The 20,723-nt window shown below is 41.3% G+C and overlaps 1 protein-coding gene across 3 annotated transcripts in view; it reads right to left on the minus strand.

The window, feature by feature from the left end:
* PRKN (parkin RBR E3 ubiquitin protein ligase) overlaps positions 1 to 20,723 on the minus strand; it is a 1,295,868-nt gene that overhangs the window by 396,497 nt on the left and 878,648 nt on the right. For all 3 annotated transcript variants that reach the window (XM_059401391.1, XM_059401390.1, XM_059401392.1), the window contains exon 7: positions 8,363 to 8,499. In XM_059401391.1, coding sequence (XP_059257374.1) covers positions 8,363 to 8,499 — 137 coding nt within the window. The remainder of the gene's footprint in view (positions 1 to 8,362; positions 8,500 to 20,723) is intronic.

Below are 20,723 nucleotides of genomic sequence, written 5' to 3' on the forward strand. Positions count from 1 at the left end.
AAGGAAAACTCTCAGAGTTGCTAAATCAAGAACCCCCTCCAAAAGAAACTGAAAAGAAGTTTAGCATTAATCTCTGGAAATTAGCAAATTTGATTTAATTTCAGTTCATTTTGAGGCAGAAAGAAGATGAGGTATGAACTCCAAACTCATCAGCTTCCTAAGTCCTGGCACTGGCATCTCCACGGTATCTACCACAATTGCACAAGATCTAGAAGCTAGGGAAAGAGCAAGCTATATATTTCAGATTCGGACATACAGAGAATGTGTGTGTAAATAGGTTTCTATGGAGCTTATTGCTATTTTTAAGCTCATACTATACATTGCCAAATTGCTTTTTAGAAATAAATGATTTTACATCCCTACCTGTTTTGAGTGTGTGTCCATCCCACATTATATTTTATGCTTTAAATTAGCATTTGTTTAGTAACTAATTATGTTAAACTTTTTGTGTGTATTGATTTTGGGCATATCTTCTTTGGTAACCCATCTTTTTTTTTTTTTTTTAAAGATTTTATTTATTTATTTGACAGACAGAGACAGCAAGAGAGGGAACACAGCAGAGGGAGTGGGAGAGGGAGAGGCAGGCTTCCCGCAGAGCAGAGAGCCAGAATCTGGGCTCAGTCCCAGAACCCTGGGATCGTGCCCTGAGTGAAGGCAGGTGCTTAACCGACTGAGCCACCCAGGTGCCCTTGGTGACCCATCTTTTAATTTATTTGGGGGGGTTATTTATTTTTATTATGTTACGTTAGTTGCCATTCAGTACTTCATTAGTTTTTGATGTAGTGTTCTTTTCAGTGTGGTTTTTAGAAATTATGGTGATTTGATTATTTGTGTGTATTTGGGAGAGTTAATACTCAAAAAGCCAAAAGCAATTATTTCAGGTTTTACGTTTAGCTCCCTGACCAGCTGTCTAGAAACCAGTCTTCTTGACTGTGGAGGCACCAAGAAGGGCTCTGTATCTCCAACAGCCCAGGATTATCCGCCTTGAGCTTTATGTTGCCCACAAAGATGCAAACGACCCTAATGGATGGCCACTGGTGACTGGACATATGAGGTAGAAAGGAAATGTCATTCTGAGTTAAACAGAAATTGGAATTTTACAAAATGTGAGCTTGGGAGAGAAGAGTAAACAAAACAAAACAAAACAGAAATGCAAATCACTGAGGACAGAGGGAGGGATGCACCAAGACGGGACCAGCGGCCATGGCAGTGGCATGTCACAGAGAAGTGAGCAACTATTCCCTCAGACACCCCAAGGCTACAGGAAATCTGTGTTGTCAGGGCTCCTAATGGACCAGGGGTAAATCTGTTCTCCAGTTTTCATTTAATTCTAGAGCAGACTCCAAAATAAATCGACCGAAATTAATAAAGCTCCAACAAATTGGTGTGAGTGACGTTGTCTTCAGAGCAGAAGCAAACAGTGCTTTGGCATTTCAAAATAATTTCTAGATCGAATTCTCATAGTAGCAGGTAGAGAAAAAAGACAGCAAACATTTCAAAATAATTATAAAGTTTCTCCCAAAGCCTGGAGCTTCATGCAAGAGCTTCTCAGAGGCTCTGGAAATAGGCCATTTGGGCTGTGTCTGCTGATCTTATTTTCAACTCCATCAACGTTTATTGAAAAACCTATGCTGGCTAGCAAATCAGATCGTGCACGGACAAAATGGGCAAGGGCAGAGGGAGTAATTTTTACTTATTAATGTTATGTATTCCACTGAAAATACCTTAATGCTCGTAGAATGCTCGCCTCCACAGTAGTCCCAGACTTTAAAGCCCCGGGCCTCAAACAGATACTGGGAGCTATCCCTGAGGTTCTTCTAATTGACCCGAGGCTTTTCATGTTACTGGAATGTACATCTAGGGTTGAACCACCGCCCAGAGAGGAGCAGGTGGGAGAGTGGAGAGAATGTGGAGCCTGGGAGTCCACCACTGCTGGATGGAAACCTCGGCTCTATTCTTCCTGTGGTCCTGGGCACTTAGTTGTATTAAGGTTTTACTTCCTCCTCTGTGAAATTGGAACAGTTCAAGTTCACTGTTGGTTTAACTATGGAAAAAGTGCTAGACAATTAGATACTCATTTGACATTCTTTTCCACAGAACTTTCAAAGGTCTAGTACTTTAACTGTGGTTTACGGGCTTCTCTTCATATGGCAATTAAGAAGACACATCCTAGAGCCACAGCTAGTTGGCACTGAACACCAGCCCTGTGATTTGCTAACTGTACTATTATCTGTACATTAATTAGCCCCATGAGCCTCAAGTGCTTTACCTATAAAAGTGGAAAAATGGCAATACCCATTCCAGGGGGCCTTTAGGGGACTGAATGGATATATATATATATATATGGAAGCACTCAGAGAGGAACCGTACACACAGTAAGTACCTGGTAACAGTTCTGGTCATTACTTACTTTTTACCCCCAGGGCAATACAATTTGGCATCCCAGTCTTACAAAGCATGACAAAATTTCTGGCCAAATGAGAGGCTCACACAAAGGAATTAGGTACCTAAAAGGGTTTTAAACCAGTTTTAATTGTTCATCATTCGAACTATGACAATGAAATAGGATGTTTCGTTGTTGGCCATCCGTATCTTGAACAATGTATATATCTGAAATTGAGCTTGGAAGCGGTTTAGTTTAATGATCTTGAAAGAGGCTTGAAAGCCTAGATTATGGAAAAGAAGAACACTTACAATTTGGTGGTGAGAGGTATTAGACATTTATAAAGATATGGTGAATTTGCATAGATACCATTTAGCAAGACATTGGGTATGTGGGTCATTTAGCAATGGAAATAAATGCTCTATCCAGCTTTTTTTTTTCTTTTTTCTTTTCTTTCTTTCTTTCTTTCTTTCTTTTTTTTAATGGACGGGGCCAGTGTAGTTCAAAAAATAGTTTGCTAATTCTTCTTAGAGCTTTTGTTCTTTTATGTAAAGTTTGTAGTCCCAGAAAACTGATGTCATTTTTTCCCTCATCATGTCACCATTCAAACATTAGGGAATGGTTTGTTTCCCAGGCTCTGCAGCCAGTTAGTGATGGATTTGGGGGACAGGCTGTCTTGTATGGGCTGACGGAGGGTAGGCTTACACAGCTGCATTGAACTCCCGGGCTGGGAGAGCATCTTGAACAGCACTATGCATGAACTATGGATACCTGTTTCCTGTCAGATCTGAAAAGCACCCATGCCATTCTACAGGAGGATCGCTCTAGTTGGTGAGCATCAAAAAGTCCTTTGGTCGGTTCCAAAGCAGGAACACAGTCATCAAGCAAATTCAAATATGTATTTTTATCAATCAATCTGTCCTATTTATAGTTTCATGCAGACCCCTGAGGCAAGAAAAGTCAAGCTCTGGATTCCAGGGCAGAAGAACCATCTCTTAGGGTTAGAAATGAACTCTATCTTTGAGAGGAAGTGATGGCCTTAGGAATACAATGCCCCTTGATTATCTAAATAGATCTTGCATTAATTTTCTTGGAAAAACTGTAATCCAAAAATGGCTGGTAGCCACCGTGCGGGTCTGAAACCATTTGGCTAGACATTTTAAACTGCCATGGTGGAAAGATAAACAGACAACTCTTCAGAGAAATCAACAATATCCAGTCAGGCTAAACCAACTGACAATAAAAGAACACACATACACACACACACACATACATACACACAAGCTAACTTCTAAAACACTGCAAATCCCCCGAAAACCAAAGATAAAGATAATACTGGGGTTTTTGAGATCCAGGCTTTCTAGAGAAGACTACTGAGGTCAGGCAAGAGCCATCAAGGAAATTTCTACCGAACCATGATCAATGTGACCAGCAACACACTTCTTGCTGAATGGATCTGGCATAAAATTTGAGCCTTGCTGGAGTAATAACAAGCTGACCTTGCAGTACAGTTTTCGTTCTATTATGGAATTAGCCAGTATTTTTGCTTTTTATACATAGTATTAAATTCTATTTATGATTTATTAAGTTTTATTTATAAGGTTTATAGATATTGATATAACTTTTCCCACTGATATAACACTTGAATTCACCCCACCAAGAAAGAGGGCTGTGCCATGGAAACAGTATGGGTTCAGTCATCGGTTCCTGATAGTCTGCTGTTCTTATCTGCAGTTTAAAAAGCCTTGATTTTCTATTTCTGTTTTTTTTTTCTAGTTTATTTTATGTGTCTTGTTCTATGTTCCATGAATCAAAGTAAAGCAAAGTAAAACAACAACAACAAACCAGATGGACAGGTGAACAATGCTTGGTTAATGGTTGATTTATGTACTGAATCACAGGAAACATCAACCTATCATTAAAGAATGTCTGATCGATCATATGTTCCTCTATGGATATACAAATATATGCACAAATATATTGTCTGTAGGAATGCATGTTTACAGAACAACCCAAATAACAAAAACCAAACTTTGGAATGTGTTCACTGTCTTCATTATCTAACACAGAGTCACTATTTTAATTCACCCACAGAACGATGTACAAAATAGGTGCAATTGTAGCGTCTCCCTTTTACCTTAAAGCAAAACCAAGACCTACGAAGGATAAGCAACTTGCCCTACATTACAAAGGGGGTGAGTCTCAGAGCCAGGATTTGAACTTGACTTCTTTGACTCTGTATATACAGAGTAGGCCCAGGATGTAGGCAAAATTATTCATTGGTTTATGGGGAGGTAATAGTAGGGCTTACACAGATTTTATATAAAATATATAAAAATTGGTCTTCATGAAGACTTAATGTACAGGCTGATATCAGAACTTACCATACCCTGGTGTGCATACTGGACACATCATGTTCATGAACTGGGAGTATCTTGAGGGGGCAGTGAGAGTCTTAAAACACAGACTCTTAGAGAGTCTCTGGTGAGAAAGGATTCAGGATAATCCAGTTTGGTTTTTACAAAATAAAAAAAAAATTCTATAATAACATCTGAAAGCCTCTTTTCACATACTATGAGGAATACTTCTAATTTGAGCCACAGTTAAAAAAAGGCTAAATAACAGATGACAATATTGTGACAAGCTGAATTGTATTTTCTTATAAGCACCTTTGAAGATACATATTAAAACACTGTTGAAAAAAAAAGGAAAAAAGAATAAAATACTATTGAAGATTTAAAAGAAACAAGTATCAAAATGAATTAGACGGTGTAGAAAGTTTACTACACAGTTGGAAGTCAGTAGGTTGTTTTTAACTCCTCTCAGCTTGTGGTTATTTGCTGTGTTCCTTCTTCCTGGTTTCCAAAATTTATTAAAAATCATAGACTAGAAAACCTTTCCATGAAAATATGTCATTTTTTTGTTTCTACATATTGCAAACACACACACAGACACACACACACAAAGACACAAACATACACATCAAGATGATTGTCATGTTTAGCTCATTCTGGAGTGTGTGACCCCAGTGGTGGTCAGGTTGATTGACTCAGGTCACCATGATGGGGATGGAGCATGGCACCTGTGTCTGTGCACTGAGTTTTAAATCACACCCCCCAGGACACTCGCCCCACAGTGTTTCCTTAACATAGGGTGACAGTCAACATTGCTAATGTGTGGAGAGCAGTACAGGCCTATGTACTAGTTTTATAAATACTTCTTGATCAACAGATTAACAATTTTAAGTATCCTAAATATTTTTGATAGCTTCAATCACCAGAACTGCAGACAACAATGGGCTACTCTATTCCAGATACGTTGTCTTTTAATAACCAAATACACAAATATGCAGCTTTCTTCTTATTATTGTTAAACATGAAAAGAAACAGATGCCAGGAAAGATAAGTTCTTGGTAGTAAGTGGCACTCTAAAAAAATAAAGCAAGGTTCTATGAAGGATTTAAATAACCAGCAATGAAGTAGGCACAGTCACAAAAAGTATTTAAAAGGATTCCAAAGAAAAAAAAATAAAAGCTAGCAAGAAATTCAAGGAAAGCCTGGAACAACCTGCTATACTCGAAAGCCTGGCTAATGTGTACAAGAGGAGTCGTTGCACTATTTTTTTTTTTTTTTTTTACTTCATATACTTGAAATTTCTTAGAATTCAAAGCGTTTAAAATTTAAAAATAAGTGAGAAATAAACGGATTTTTAAAAGTGTCTTGAGTATGAGAAGATATGAAGATGAATATTTAGAAATGTTTCCATGCTATATGGTTTTGTGAAAAAGAGAGTTTATCAGTACAAAACTGCCACATGAAAAACATTAAAAACAGAATCTTTAGATCTACAAGTAAATGTTACACTAACTTTTAATGCTTTTGTTAAAAATATAAAAGCACAACACCCTCCTGTGAGTTTTCCTTAATAATATGTTGACACATATATTATGTGAATCTTAATTAAAAACATTGCATTATTGGCAGATGCGATTGAAAAACAAGTATCAGAATTTACAAAGTCAACAATGCAATTAGCTTCTTCCATTTGGAAATGTCAAATAGTTTTGAGATATATTTTTCAGCTTTGATCAACATTAAAACTAAGTATTACAAATAAGTATCACAAGTAAGAATGAAATGAATTAAACTTAAAGCCTGACCATTGAATTAAGGAATCACATAGTTCCAAACCACAATTCTCAATAGTGAAGCATATTTACCTACATTGCAATCATTAAATATATATATTTATAATGAGGTAGGGACCCCTATCTCACTCCATATATAAAACAATAATTCAAAATGTATCAACAACCTATGAGTAAGAGGTAGTCTATTAGAGGAAAACATGTGGTAATTCTTCATGACCTCGGGTTTGACAACACAGTCTTACCTTTGAAACCAAAAGCATAAGCAACAAAAAAGAGATTAACTGGACCCCATCAAAATTAAAAACTTCTTAAAGGACATTATCATGAAAGTAAAAAGGCAACCTACAGAATAGGAAAAGTGCTTGCAAATCATGTATCTGATAACAGTGTCTAGTATCCAGAATACATAAAGAATTCTTACACCTCAACAACAAGATAAACAACCCAATTAAAAAACAGGTAAAGACCTGAAGTGATAGTCCTCCAAACAGGTAACACAAATGGCAAATTAGCATGTAAGCTAACAGTCAACATCACTGGTCATTAGAGAAATGCAGATCAAAACCACAACGACATGAAACTTCAAAGCTAAGAGGATGGCTATTAAAAATCAAACAGAACAAAACAGGAAAATAACAAGTGTTGGAGAGGATATAAAGAAATAAAAACCCCTATAAGTTACTGGTAGGAATGCAAAACAGTACAGCAACTATGGAAAATAGTTTGGTAGTTCCTCAAAAGGTTAAACATGGCATTATCCTGTGACCCAGAAATCGCACTCTTCAGTATACTGCTAAGAGAAATGAAAACATATCTCCCCCGAAACAAGTACACAAATGTTTACAGCAGGTTATTCCTAATAGCAAAAAGGTGGAAACAACACAAATGTCCATCAATGAATAAATGGAGAAGGAGATCATGGTATGTCTCTATAAGGGAATATTAGTCAGTCATAAAAAGGCATACAGGTACATGCCGTGACTCGGATGAACTTGCTTGCGGTGAAACAAGAACACAAGGTAACGTATTGTAAGATTTCACTTATAGGAAGTATCTAGAATTGGTAAATCTGTAGAGGCAGACCATAGTGGTTGCCAGGAGATGGGGGCAAGGGGAAATTGGGCGGGATTATTAATGAATGTGGGGTAATGATATTTTTTCTGGGATAATGAAAAAGTTCTGAAACTAGACAGAGGTGATGGTTATGCATAACATCGTAAAAGCATGAAATTCCACTGAATTATACACTTTAAGTGGTTAGTTGTATGTTAGGTGAATTTCACCTCAATTAAAAAAAAAAAACACATGTAACAACAGTAGTGTAATACAATTAAAGAATGCTCTGCAATGTTGAATGATGAAACAATTTAAAATATTAAATATTTCAGCTTTCATTTCCTTTAATTTCTTTTTTTATATACATTCTTTGATACACCTGTGTATGTGCTCACAGTTTTTACGAATAAGAGTACCAATTTAGAAATGTGACTAGTGCTGCTCTAGGTCCAGGGTAATCTAAAGCTTGCTGTGTAAATCCACAGACATACTTTGTGTACATTGGCTGAATAATATTTTACAATTTGTTTCCCATACTTCCATGCAGATGACGCATTTTCTAGGCCAACATAATTCCTTCCTACCTTAGGGTTTTATATTTTTTTGTGATCCAAACGTTGTTTCTTGCACAACCGGGATCAAATAGATATTTGACTTTTCAACCCTTCAGCCAGGGATTGAATTTATTGGAGAAGATGGTTTTGCATCCACAATTCTTCCATTCTTAATTAGCATTAAAAATGGAGCAGAAAAAAAAAAAGTGCCAGACTTACCCACACAAGGAAGAGAGTAGCCAAGCTGAGGGTCAGGGATGAACTGGCGGTCATTCAGTCTTGTCACACAGTATAAGTAGAAACAGTCTAAGCAAATCACGTGGCGGTGGTTGCACTGGAAAACCAGGACAGGGCTCCTGCGGAGGAAAAGACAGACATTTCCTCTAGTATTTCTGAGGGTGGAAAGGCAGCAGGTGTTCAGGGCACTTTGTAATGGTGCTGGGTGGCTTACGGCATGCTCTGCTCCGTGTAAAGACCTGAAACTGCTCAGCACTGAGCACAGATCGATCAAAGCTACATCTTAAAAACTGGATGTACTTCATTAACTATCTGAAACAGTGATTTTCCTAAATTTAAATTTTTTAATAGAACATATTTACCAATCAGCTGTTTAAACCCAAGCTTGGATATACCTCTTTACAGAAGTCTTCTAGAAGCCTCAGAATTTGCAGTTGACCCACAAATCACCCCAGACATTTGCATGTATTTTTACCGATCCATAACTACATCACCGTATTGGTGACGTTTCTGCTCTTACGGACTGTGAGCTTGTTGAAAGTGGATACTGTGCTTACTTCACATTGATATTCTTGTAGTGCCAGGCATTGCAAGGTTTTAAATTAATGTTCCTTAAATTTAATTTTAATGATATATAAAATATGAACTTCCCTAAAGCCTTAAGAAAAACTATTGTTGTACCAAAATAGGTATGTTCAACAGTCACTCATATTTCATTGGCAAGCAGAAAAGTAGAATTCTGAAATAGAAATTATCTACCACAGATTCATTTCTTTAAGATTTTTGTCTATTGTGTCACTCCTCCACCCAAATACCCAATTTATTAAATAAAGGTTAGGCGCTTACTAAAAAACTGATATATGTAAATTCTAAAAAATTTGTATTCCCTTAAAATGCTTTTTGTATGGAAAAAAATCCCCCCAAATAATCATGTATTTTTGCTTGCAACTGGACCACATGATTTTATGACCAAAGAGACAAATGGAATATATTAATTCCACATTAGCCTCAAGGCCATTTTAATAGCAAGAGAATCATTAGAGCTTAGCGCATTAAACCTATTCTCAATATAATGACAACAAAATACAAAATATTTTTTTCATTTCATACATGATTCTTAACACATGGAAGAGCTCTTCCAAAGCCCTCCTCCCAAAACCACCTGAAATTTAACATTACTATTAGAACATGGTTTCTTAACAATGAGAAGGTTTTCAAAATTCTGCTTTCCCACTTATTTCAAAGCAATATCTAATACAAAACAAAGTGAAAAAAATAACTCGGTATTTTAATGGCATGGGTCTACAGGGCAATGGTCAACTTAAGCTGAGTTAGAGCGTCCATAAATGTTTTATGTGCTTCTATTTTTCATCTCTGAACCCACCGACGTCCTTTCGGGGCCATCATCCCCATTTCCAGAGCCTTCTTCAATTAGGCATTAACTGTGTTTTGAACTTTCAACCCCTTCCCTTCTAATAATGTTCTGCGTGAAGACGATAAAACACAACACTGTCCCATTTCTACTGAGAGTCATACACACACACGTGCACAAGGACCCACATACCTTATTCACTCTGGGTGACCCTACTGAACTGCCACATTCTACCTCCTCCGCACAGCTAAGTTCTGTGAAAAATACTCTCCATTCTGCTTTCAGCAACATAGTTGACTAAGCCTTTAGAGATCCCTAATCTGCTATCAATGCAAGGAAACACTGAAGAAAATATTAGAACATTTATAAAAATGTTCCTATGTACAACAAGGTTAAAAAGAAAGCTTAGCAATTACCTTGCAGAAGGAAGAAAAAGAAAACTTATAAAGTCAAAGCAGTCAGCCCGTGAACTACTGCCATGGTGTCCCGGAGAGACATGAAGGTACATGGTCAGTGGGCAGCCACTGGTCCAGCAAGTGTGTTCTTGCCCATCTCTTTTAAGGAAAAATGGAAGGGAGTTCTCTTTCATGTATGGACAACACCACACGTTCATGGTTTTTCCCTTCAGTTAAAATATGGTCCAGAAGAACCTTAGACCATGAAGATGACTCACAGAACATCAATGGTTCTACTGTACTGATGGCATCCTACTATTTAGAACAGATCACAAAGAAATGGTAATTACACGAGAGGCCCCATCTATGGGGCGTGGAGGGACACACTCAACAAAGTAAGGGACACAGTAGTCCATCTGCCCTGCCTTCTACCACACACACACACACACACACACACATACACACACACACAGAGCCACCGACAGAAGCGATCGCAGGCCCTGTGGAAACACAGGCTCTGGCTCCCACAGAGAGGAGCACATCCTCGTGGGGACTCAGGAGGAACCCTACTGAACTTTCCACTGCAGCCTCACTAGTCTGCTTCCGCCTCCTGGAGCCGAGATCTAGGTGGGCAGGAAACCGGTCAAGCTGCCAGGACTAATAATCATCATCAGGATGGTGAGAGCGGCTGCTGCACGCGGGGCGGGGGAGAATTCTCGTGGTATCTGGCTGGCCCACTGGGACACCTCGTGGCCCTCCCCTCTGGGATTTTAATGGCAAATGGACAAGGCAGCAGTGAAGGCAGCACTGAGAAGTGCAAGGACCAGGACCCAAGAGCCCTTATGATTTACCCGTTACGGCAGCTAATATCAAGGACCCTTATTATTACAAAAAATACGAGACATCAAAAAGAGCTTTAGGGAAAGTTTTCCTGGAACAAAAAGGAGCTGAAATGAAAGCAGGGAACAGTGTTTACCAAACCGCGAGATGTGAAGGGCTCAGGGCCCAAGAGATGAAAACGTGTTCAGCACTGGCAGGGAGGGCAGGGGATCATGTTAAATCCCTCGAAGGAGGGTTCCTTCCTAGACACAGGGTGCCCCATGCAACCACGAGAAGCTAGAGTGTCAGTGACCGGAGAAGCCACATGCGTGTTTCTACACGACCACTACGGAAAAGAAAGACACTTACGAGCCTTGTACGGAGTTGCACATGTGGATAAGTCACTTGGGAGTTCTCACCATCCACCACTACCCCTGTGCAGTGAATTTAAATACACACACAGACTGATATGGAGAGATACGAAATAAAGATGTAGAAAAAATGCGTATGTTGATGGACAGATTTGTCACAGACATAGATGTAGATGGGAGATGCGTATATTCAGATAGAATTATCAGCCCATTGGGTTTCTTGAAACAGTTTTGAGATAAGATTGCTCATCTCCTATGAAGAATATTCGTAGTATTTAGGAGAAAGTTAGGCAAGGGATAAGCATGACAACCCTAGAAACATTACTGGATTAATCATCTGAATGATCTGAGAAAATGAGTGAGAATCATTTCATGGCTGGAGGGACCACATAATTAACTTCCTAAGCACTAGGTAAGAAGAAGGCGGGAAAAACTAGGATTTATGATCACTGCTTTGGGTCAGGTACCTTGCTAGGAGCGTCACATAGGTTTTTCCACTGCAGCCTCCTAAAATAAAGTGCCCCCGCCCAGCCCCAGCCCACATCCTGTTCCACTCTCTGCCTCCAGCTGGCTTCCGGTTCTTACTCCTGGGCTCAAATTCTTTGTCACCCCGTCTTTGATTTGGAGCCTTCACCTCCAAATCAAAATTCCAAATATCCTGGTGCAGTTCAAGAGACGACCTCGGAGGAGTTTGGCCTAGAATTGTCTCTCGTAGGGTCTCTCCTAATGTGCTCCAGACACTGTCTTCGCTTCTGTTCTCCTAAGTGTCTGTTCGCTTAAGTGTCTCCTAAATGGCGCTCTTTGGCTGTCAGCAGTAAGTGAAAAGTCCCGAAGGGAAGGAGGGAACACTCGATTAACACTTTCACGACCCGGTCTCACCAGATTCAGCGGTGAGCGTGTGGCAGTTATGTCATCAACAGCCACTGACCACACCAGGGACCGCGGAAGAAAAGTCTCTCCTCTCCTAACTTCTCTGCTCCCATCCTTGTAATTTTCACTCCGTTACTCATCGAGCATCTACTTGGGCTGAGGTAGGCGCTTAATAAACACACGCGGAACACAGTGGCGTGGTTTTAAGTGTTACAAGTGCTGGGGAAACACAACACCGTCTGTCCAAATCCGGAACCCCCATATGTGTGGAGCGGGTATCAAAAGGGGGTCTGTGAGGTCATCAAACTCTGGCGCCGCAGAAGTTAGGAGGTCAGCAGACCAGGACGCATCAGGGTTGAGCTGAATTTAAGGGGGTGGAAGGATCGACATGGGGTGCCTGGAGACAAACGTGGATTCTGGGCAGGGCAGGAAGCATAGACGTCAGAAGGAATTCTTGGGACAGAAGAGCTGTCAGTTGGGCTGGCTGAGAGGATGTGTCCGGGAAAGAGAAGAAGTGAAAAGGTTGTGACGGTGGCAGGGGATACAAGGAGACAGGCCTCTAGGTCCTGGGACTCGTTGAGGCTTCTGAGGATGGGAACGGAGTGATGTTTTCGGAAGTTTGACTCTGAGAGACGTGTGGAGGAGAGCGGGCAGGCGTGAGAACTATTTGGAGGTCATTTTAATAACTCAGGCAGGAGTTACTCAGGAAGCACACTGGGGTGTGCCGAGGGTTCTAGAAATGGGCAAGGAGTGATCTTTCTGAGGAGAACCTGCCAGGATTCCTCTTCCCTTGGGTCTTTGTCCCTCCCTTCATTCCTCTGTGCCCTTTGCTCAAATTACATATAAATGTTAACTGATCAGTCTAGAAGATGGTGTTACCCCAAGCGGCCAGGCTACAGAGCAGTTAATCAAAGGTTAAATAAAGTTCTCAATCATATGGAAAAGGGATTATAAATGCTGCACTTGACATTACTGAAGAGTTACTATTATTTTGTAAAGTCAAAACTTTTAGTATAATTCAGGTATTTCATAGAAACTATAATGTAGCAAACAGGGTAATATGAAAAAATGTTTTAGAACTGCAGGTCCGTACATGTGGCTCTGGTTCCATCTGGAACAGGCTCTCCTTCATCAGGCACATCAGCTGCCCTTGACCGAAGCCTTCCTGCAGATGCAGCCCTGGGCACACGACTCTGCCCATGGGCAGCAGGAATGGCACACTCTGCGTGTGCAGCAGCCAGGGCAGGTGTAGGTGTCGGGACAGGTGTGGGCGTGGGGCAGGTGCTGGAACCGGGGCAGGTGCAGGCACTGGGGCAGGTACGGGCACCAGGGCAGGTGCAGGTGCGGGTGCAGGGGCAGGTGTGGGAGCCATCAGGGAGCAGGGGCAGTTGGGTCCCTTTCGGGACAAGGTAAGAATGGAGGCCCAAAGCGGGCGGCACAGGGAGACACGATGTGGGCTGAAGGCGTGGTTTTAAAGAGTTACTCGTAAGCAATGACTTGCCTGCTTTTACTAACGAAGTGATCCGAAGGCCCTTTATTCACAGAATATCAGGCCTAATTGAAGGAATCTTAGTGAAAAGTATGGCAAACCACTCACATACATCACACAAAGCAGAATATTGTTACATAGTAAGTAGTCCAAACATTTACACGCTCATAAAATTAGCTCCCTGGTAGCTACAAAATAGCATCAGGGTTTTCATATTTATCTGATCAAATGTGTAGTTTCATCTGCTCCCTACCTCATTTGAGTGCGCGTGGGCTCTCTCTCTCCCTCCCTCCCCCACACTCTCTCTCTCTGCCAAAATCTATTTCTCTGTCTCTATCTACTTCTTTACCACAGGTATATCTTCATTTACACCTATTAAGAGGCTGTGGTTTCCAACTTCTCAGTGGAATGTGACACATCTCGAATGCAATGTCCCAGAATTTTTAAGATATATAAAGATAAGGAAGCAAGTCTAAACTCTAAAGGAAATAAAAATCTAATGAAGTGGGTAGGAAAGGGATACACATAATTGTAATATGGGACAGAACATTTTAAATTACATGAGCGACGTCAGAGACATTGTTGACAGGCTCTGCAGGAAGCAGCCTCCAGATACAGCCGTCCCCACCTCCTCCCTATCAACGGACTGAGCCGAGTAATCCACAGGCGATGTGCAGAAATGACAATGAGCGATTTCCAGGACTAGGTCTGAGAAAGCACTGTGGCTTCTCTGAGCTCTTTCCTGGGTCCCTTGCTCAAAGGAAAGGGACAGCCACGTAGTGGGGACACGGTGATCTTATGGAGAAGCTTCCACGGCAAGGAACTGGGGCGTGTCTCTTGCCATCAGCCAGCACTGGCTTGGCAGCCACCTGGGATCATCAGTCATGTCCAAAGCAGACCTGCAGGCACAAGACAAGCACTTGGGCTACTATGGGACACCCTGGCTACAGCTTCATGAGCTAGCCTGCACGAGAGCCCTCCCACCAAACTGTGCCCAAATTCCCGACCTGCGGAAACTGTGTGAGTCAACATTTGTGTTTGTTTAAAGCCACGAAGTTTTGGGGTAATTATTCTATGCAGCAATTTATAACTAATACAGGCTCAGAGGAGGACAAAATCACATTCAGAGAGCAATCAGAAAAGAATTCATTCAGAAGGATCAGATGGGGCGCCTGGGTGGCTCAGCTGGTTAAGCATCTGTCTTCAGCTCAGGTCATGATCTTATGGTCTCAAGACGGAGTCCCTCATTGGGCTCCCTGGTCAGCCCGGAGGCTGATTCTCCCTCTGCCTGCTTCTCCCTCTGCTTGTGTTCTCTCTCTCTGATATATAAATAAATAAATAAATAAAATCTTTAAAAAGAGAAAAATGAAGAGGTATCAGGTTTCCAGGGCATGGAGATAGAAAAAAACTTTCCAGGTCAACAGAAGAGACTGGAATTGCAAAACTACAGAGCGTGGGAAAGGAATGCTGAGTTACCAAGCACAGCTGGTTTCTCCACTCACCCCAATGAAAAGCAAAATTATATAAAAATATATATTTAGGGATAATAGAATCATCTGAAATGCAATGAAAAGCAGCAAATGTTAGAATAAGAATATTAAGTACAAATCATTGAGGGGATAAAAATAAAATTTGCTTACTGGAGAGAGAAAGTTAGTCCTTGAATATAGCTAACACTTGACCCTTGAAAACTCACAAGTTGTTTTTATAATATTTCATTTGTGTAACAGGAACACAGATGTTATGCCCCAGTTAGCAATCTTTTAAAGCTCTTGGCAAACCCTCAGTATGGGAACAACTATGACTCCTGGGAATTTAATAAAGCATTAGATTAGATAAAAATAATTAGAGGAGGAAAGCTTTGCCACGAAGGAACCCGAATCTATCTTCCTAACAACTGTCACTTTAAATATCTTTTAGTTAGAACAACAATAAATAGGCAATGACTACAATCTCAGAAACCAAATGCATTTTCATTTAATCTCTATCACCCACTAATTGCCCAAATGCACCACCGACAAAGGAGTATCCAGCATGGCGCCTGCCCTCAGAAATGCTAGAGATAACACTTTAGCCTATGCAAGTCCCGCGAGTTCATTACTGGAGTTAGCCAAGTGAGCAATCCCCGTCGCTGGAGAGGCCCCTGATCCAAGATGCTAATTGACAGACTCAATGTTAAGAAATTAAAATAAGCTTCAACAGTTGAATGACCTTTGAAATTCCATCCAGCAGCCAAGTTTAAAATCCTGAAGTAAGTTCCTTATCCATTAGTCTGCTTGGAATCAGAATCCTCTTATGGCGCTGGCAGAACCCAGACGAGCTCATTTACCACCACTTCCAATTTCTTCTTACTCCTTCTGCTCATGATCCCCCTATTTTATTCTGTCCACTTTGCTGCACAAAAAGGGGGTGGCGGAGGCTCTGTGAGCTTGCTCGTACAAGTCCCAGTATTTCAGCATGAACATCGCCAAGGTAAAGACTCTTTATTCAAGCCTACATTTTTGAACCATTGTCATCAAACCCTTCCGCTAATTCTCTTGAAGTGCCTGACGCGGGACACTGTCCTTTGGGTGTCACTAAAGCCAACAAGCCACAGCCCTTTGTCTCAGGAGGTCATAGTCCTATGAGGCTGAAGACAAAAGGGCAATTATCTCAGGGTACAGTACAAGCCACCATCTGAGGAGTTTGGAAACCATCTAAGGAAGTCTGAGGTTAGTGTAGTGGGTCTCAAGGCTGTTCATGACTCATGTGTTCAGTCCATATAGAAAAAAGATACCAAACAAATGAAATGGCTTCCCTTGTTTATAGAAGCTTTGAATAAAATAATATATAAAATCATACAGTAAACTTGTTACCAATAAAATGAGAAGAAAATTCCCTTTTCCTCTTTAACATTCAGTAATTCTGTATCTCATCTGTGACATTAAATGGCAACTGAATTCAAGAGAACTCTAACCTCAGCATTTGTTCCAAATCTGACCCCCTGACCATGACTGGGCAAGCTCTCTTGTCATTAATGCACAATTTTATTTCTGGAAAGCCACCTGGTTTTATGTATCCTGGGGTTATGATACTCACCAAATTATTCTAAATTCTTGTATGTGCTCAGAATGCAACACCTAACAATTCCAAGGACATACTTTCAGCAGCAGAACTAAGCCTTGACCTCATGTGTGTTGTGGGTAACTACTATTTGCTAGGCCTTTCGTTGTGGGTAGGCAGGCCTTTTCAATAACATTTAACAGCTCCCATCAAGTCAAGGCATCCCCACTGATATGTTAACTTGTCCTATTTACTGTCATTAGAGAAAAAGAAAATTTCAAGAAGCAGCCACTCTGTTTCAGACCTGTTTATTTTGCACATATACTTAACTATTTTTGAGAGCCTACAGAGTAGGAGCTATAAAAATAGTTGAGTAAAAACACAGAGTAGCAAGACTGTAGTGCTTTCTACAGCAAATGGATTACATCTTCAAGCCCTGGTATAGTCTGAACTCCAGATGCATTAGCAATCAGTGTGGAGAAAACCTAAGTGAGCCCCCACACCGTGTCTTCCTCCCACTTTTACCACCACCACCAACCCAGTTCAATCAGCACACCTCAGCGATGTTTTTCTAAAGCAGCTTTCATCACGGTAGGTCTTGGCCAAAACCATGAACTAATTACCCAAAGTCAATTTTTTTTTTTTTAAGATTTTGTTTATTTACTTGACAGAGATCACAAGCAGGCAGAGAGGCAGGCAGAGAGAGAGAGGGGAAGCAGGCTCCCCGCTGAGCAGAGAGCCCGATGCAGGGCTCGATCCCAGGACCCTGGGATCATGAGCTGAGCCGAAGGCTGAGGCTTTAACCCACTGAGCCACCCAGGCACCCCCCGAAGTCAATGTTTTAAGACCTCAGGTTTTCCTTCTTGTTTTCAGAGCTCTCCGTAGGGCTCCTCGTCCCACAGGACGTAGCTTCCAAATCGCCGTTCCCGAATACTTCCCAAGTAATTCTCTTCACACTTCAGAACAGAGCCTCCCTTTCCCCTTACGCTCGTGTACGTCTGTGCAAAATTCTTCCTATTTATCTTCATTTTCCCCTTTCAGGAAGCTGTTTGAATATAACTCCGGGGAGCTGATCCCCCCACTCGCTTTCTAATTTCCCTTAAGGCTTCGGTTTACAAAGTAGTACTTTTCTATTCCACTGTGCTAGTACGCATCCTCATGCTGTTGTCTACCTGCTGTATGAGCTCAAGTTCAACACACAGTAGCGGGGAGACTGCTCCGCGCGGCTTCCCTTGCTTGATGTGGGGATGGGATATACCGTTTTTGCCCTCAGGGAATTCTGTCTAATGGGGAGATAACGAAGTCTGGGTTGCTCTGGTAAAAGCCTAATCCATTGTTGGTCAGGCAGAGAATGTTTCCCAAATGAAACAAAGCAAAACGAAGCAAAAAAAAACACGAAGCTCCAAAGGGCAAGAATGAATTAGCATGACCAAGAAACTAGAGGGGAGTGAGGAAAACTTGGAATTAGGTAAGATTTGGAAGCCGTACCATACACCTCCATTTGATCTCCTCAGCATGTACTGAAGTTCCAAATTCCTCCAGAAATTAGAAATAAACCTAAGGCACAAGGACAGTGCTTCCACAAGCTACACGCGCAAGCCCATGTTTTAGGTTTATATAACACTGGAACTGTGGCTGCATTAGGTTCCATTATTTATAACATTTTGAATCATTAATAATAAACAGGCGACACAAAACAGAAATATGAAGCCATGATTGCAAGAGGGAATTAATGGATTATTAATTTCCTCCAGATGGTATCAATCGTTGAAAATAATTACTTGATCTTAGTATAGCTTATATATGATATTTCCAAATTTAGTTACTGTTGACAGGCTGAGTCTAATAATAAACCAGTACATTCTAGAAGTGTTAGATTGTAAACATTATAACAACATATATTAGAATTAAAAAATAAACTTCATTCTTTTTGAAAACTTAGGTAAAGTTTTAGAAGGAAAGAGGTCAACCCCTTTTTGTAATAATTCATTACAATGATTTGGTTAACTGGCAACAATCCCAACTTTTCTTGCTAAGGCATTTATATTAGCAAACAGATGCCGCTAAATAATTGTAAACAGTGGGCAAATCATAATGAAATAATTGTTGCATGTAACAGTGAAATTAAAAATCCCAAGGGGTACCTGGCCCATGGGAGCAAAATGTATCTCATGAAAAATTATCTATCACATTACATGTTCCTATCCCCCAACTCATAGTGTTAATTTCGATTCTCAGGATTACGGCTATAAAAGGCCAAGAGCTGAATGTTGGATCTGCCGGAGTCCGAGAGTTCTGAGTTACCGTCTCCGAGCGGGCTCTGTTCAGACCGTCAGTGTGTACAGCTAGAGAAAGCTAAAACCCGCTCTCACGTAACATCCTCTCTGGGTCACGGCGACCGCGCGGACCTGTTGTGTGACACACCCCGGTAGTGGCCGCTGGGGAAGGTGGCTGAGCCACACCAGTTCCTGTGCCTACGCTCTTCGTTTTCCCTCTTGTGAGCACGGCTGAGTGTGCGGGTCCACGGCAACAGAATTCTGCTCAATAGAGAACGATGTGAAGACAGACCTTGTTTAGACAAGAACTTCCCTGTGAAATAAACTGTTCTCATGGGTCCCCAAATCTCCTGATGGGAAATATTAGTGTGCCAGGAGTCTGTCCAGTGGCTGTGACTGTTCAGAGCTATTTAACGCAACAAGTTATCGCCAAAGCGGAGTGGGTTTAAAAGGATGCGTCTTCTGCGGCAGCCCACAAAAACCCTGCACAGAGGACCTCTCGCTGGTCTTTCTTTCATTCTTAAAATGAATGAACAATGAATGCGACTAGAATGCTAGGCCTTTTATTCTTCTTACCAGAGAAATAGTATGAATCAGGTTCGCTAAAGGTCAGTAGTTTGGACTCACAAAATCGCCTACAGGATGGTAGACATTTGACAACAGTTCTACGGCAAAAATGCTTCAAAGTGAGGCGGTACCAGGACATTCCTGAGGTATCATTAGATGGATTCAGCATTAAAATATTAACATCATTTAAGAATGTGTAGAGTGTAGCTGGTAAAATTATTTTCCTCACTTGGTTTTTGGTCTTACAGATAGCCAGAAAAGCCTCCACAGCACGCCAAAATATTTCCCTAAAAGTAATAAAAATCAACATGACATAACGCTACAAATCCAAAATGAATTCACACAGCAAAGCAAGCTAAGGGAATTCACACAAAGACTTAGTGGCCTGGGCTGCACATCCCAAGAGCCTGGAGGCTGGGGTGGGGGGAGGTTCTGGAGGGCTGAGAGGGCTGTGCCAGGAGCAGGTTCAGAACGCAGCTTTGTTGGAAAGGGATCCTCGCAAAGGCAGGTTAGCCAGGGGTCTCTAAGACCTTTCGGATACCGAGATTCTAGAGTCTCTAGTGTGTGTGATCACATTTCTTCCTCATTGCAAGCTTGTGGAACTCAAACCTGCCTTGAAATTTGGTGCAAGAGACCAGTCCTACGTAGGATCCAGGCTTTACCTCTTGAACCAGTGTGCATGCTGCTTGTCAGGCTGAGAGTTTGAGGATTTCTAGAGACTTTGCTTTCTGGAAGACGTGCGGAGAGGGAGGCCCTGAGCCAGCATATTGAAAGGAAATCAGAAGAGCAGAGCTCAGTACTAAAAATCAGCAAAGAAAAACAAAACAAAACAAAAACAAAGCAACAAAGTATCTTGTAACTCTCAACAACTAAAAGCTAATTTAAAACTCTTTTTTCTTTTCTCTCTCTCTTTTTCTCCCCCCAAGTAAAAAGTCAGCTGGTGACTGGCGTCAGCTGGTGATGGAGCCAGAGACCAGGTGCCCTCTGCCGAGCGCTGTGCTCCCATGGACTGCCCCCCACCCCGCCCAGCCCCAAGAGACCCACCACAGCATAGAGTCAATTATTTGTTCATCCCTTTTCTTTCTGGACCAGAAGTTGGCAGACTCCAGCCAGGGGCTAAATCTGGCCCCCAGCCTGCTTTT

Source organism: Mustela nigripes, chromosome 5, assembly GCF_022355385.1.
Source record: "Mustela nigripes isolate SB6536 chromosome 5, MUSNIG.SB6536, whole genome shotgun sequence".
In the NCBI taxonomy this organism is placed as follows: Eukaryota; Metazoa; Chordata; class Mammalia; order Carnivora; family Mustelidae; genus Mustela; species Mustela nigripes.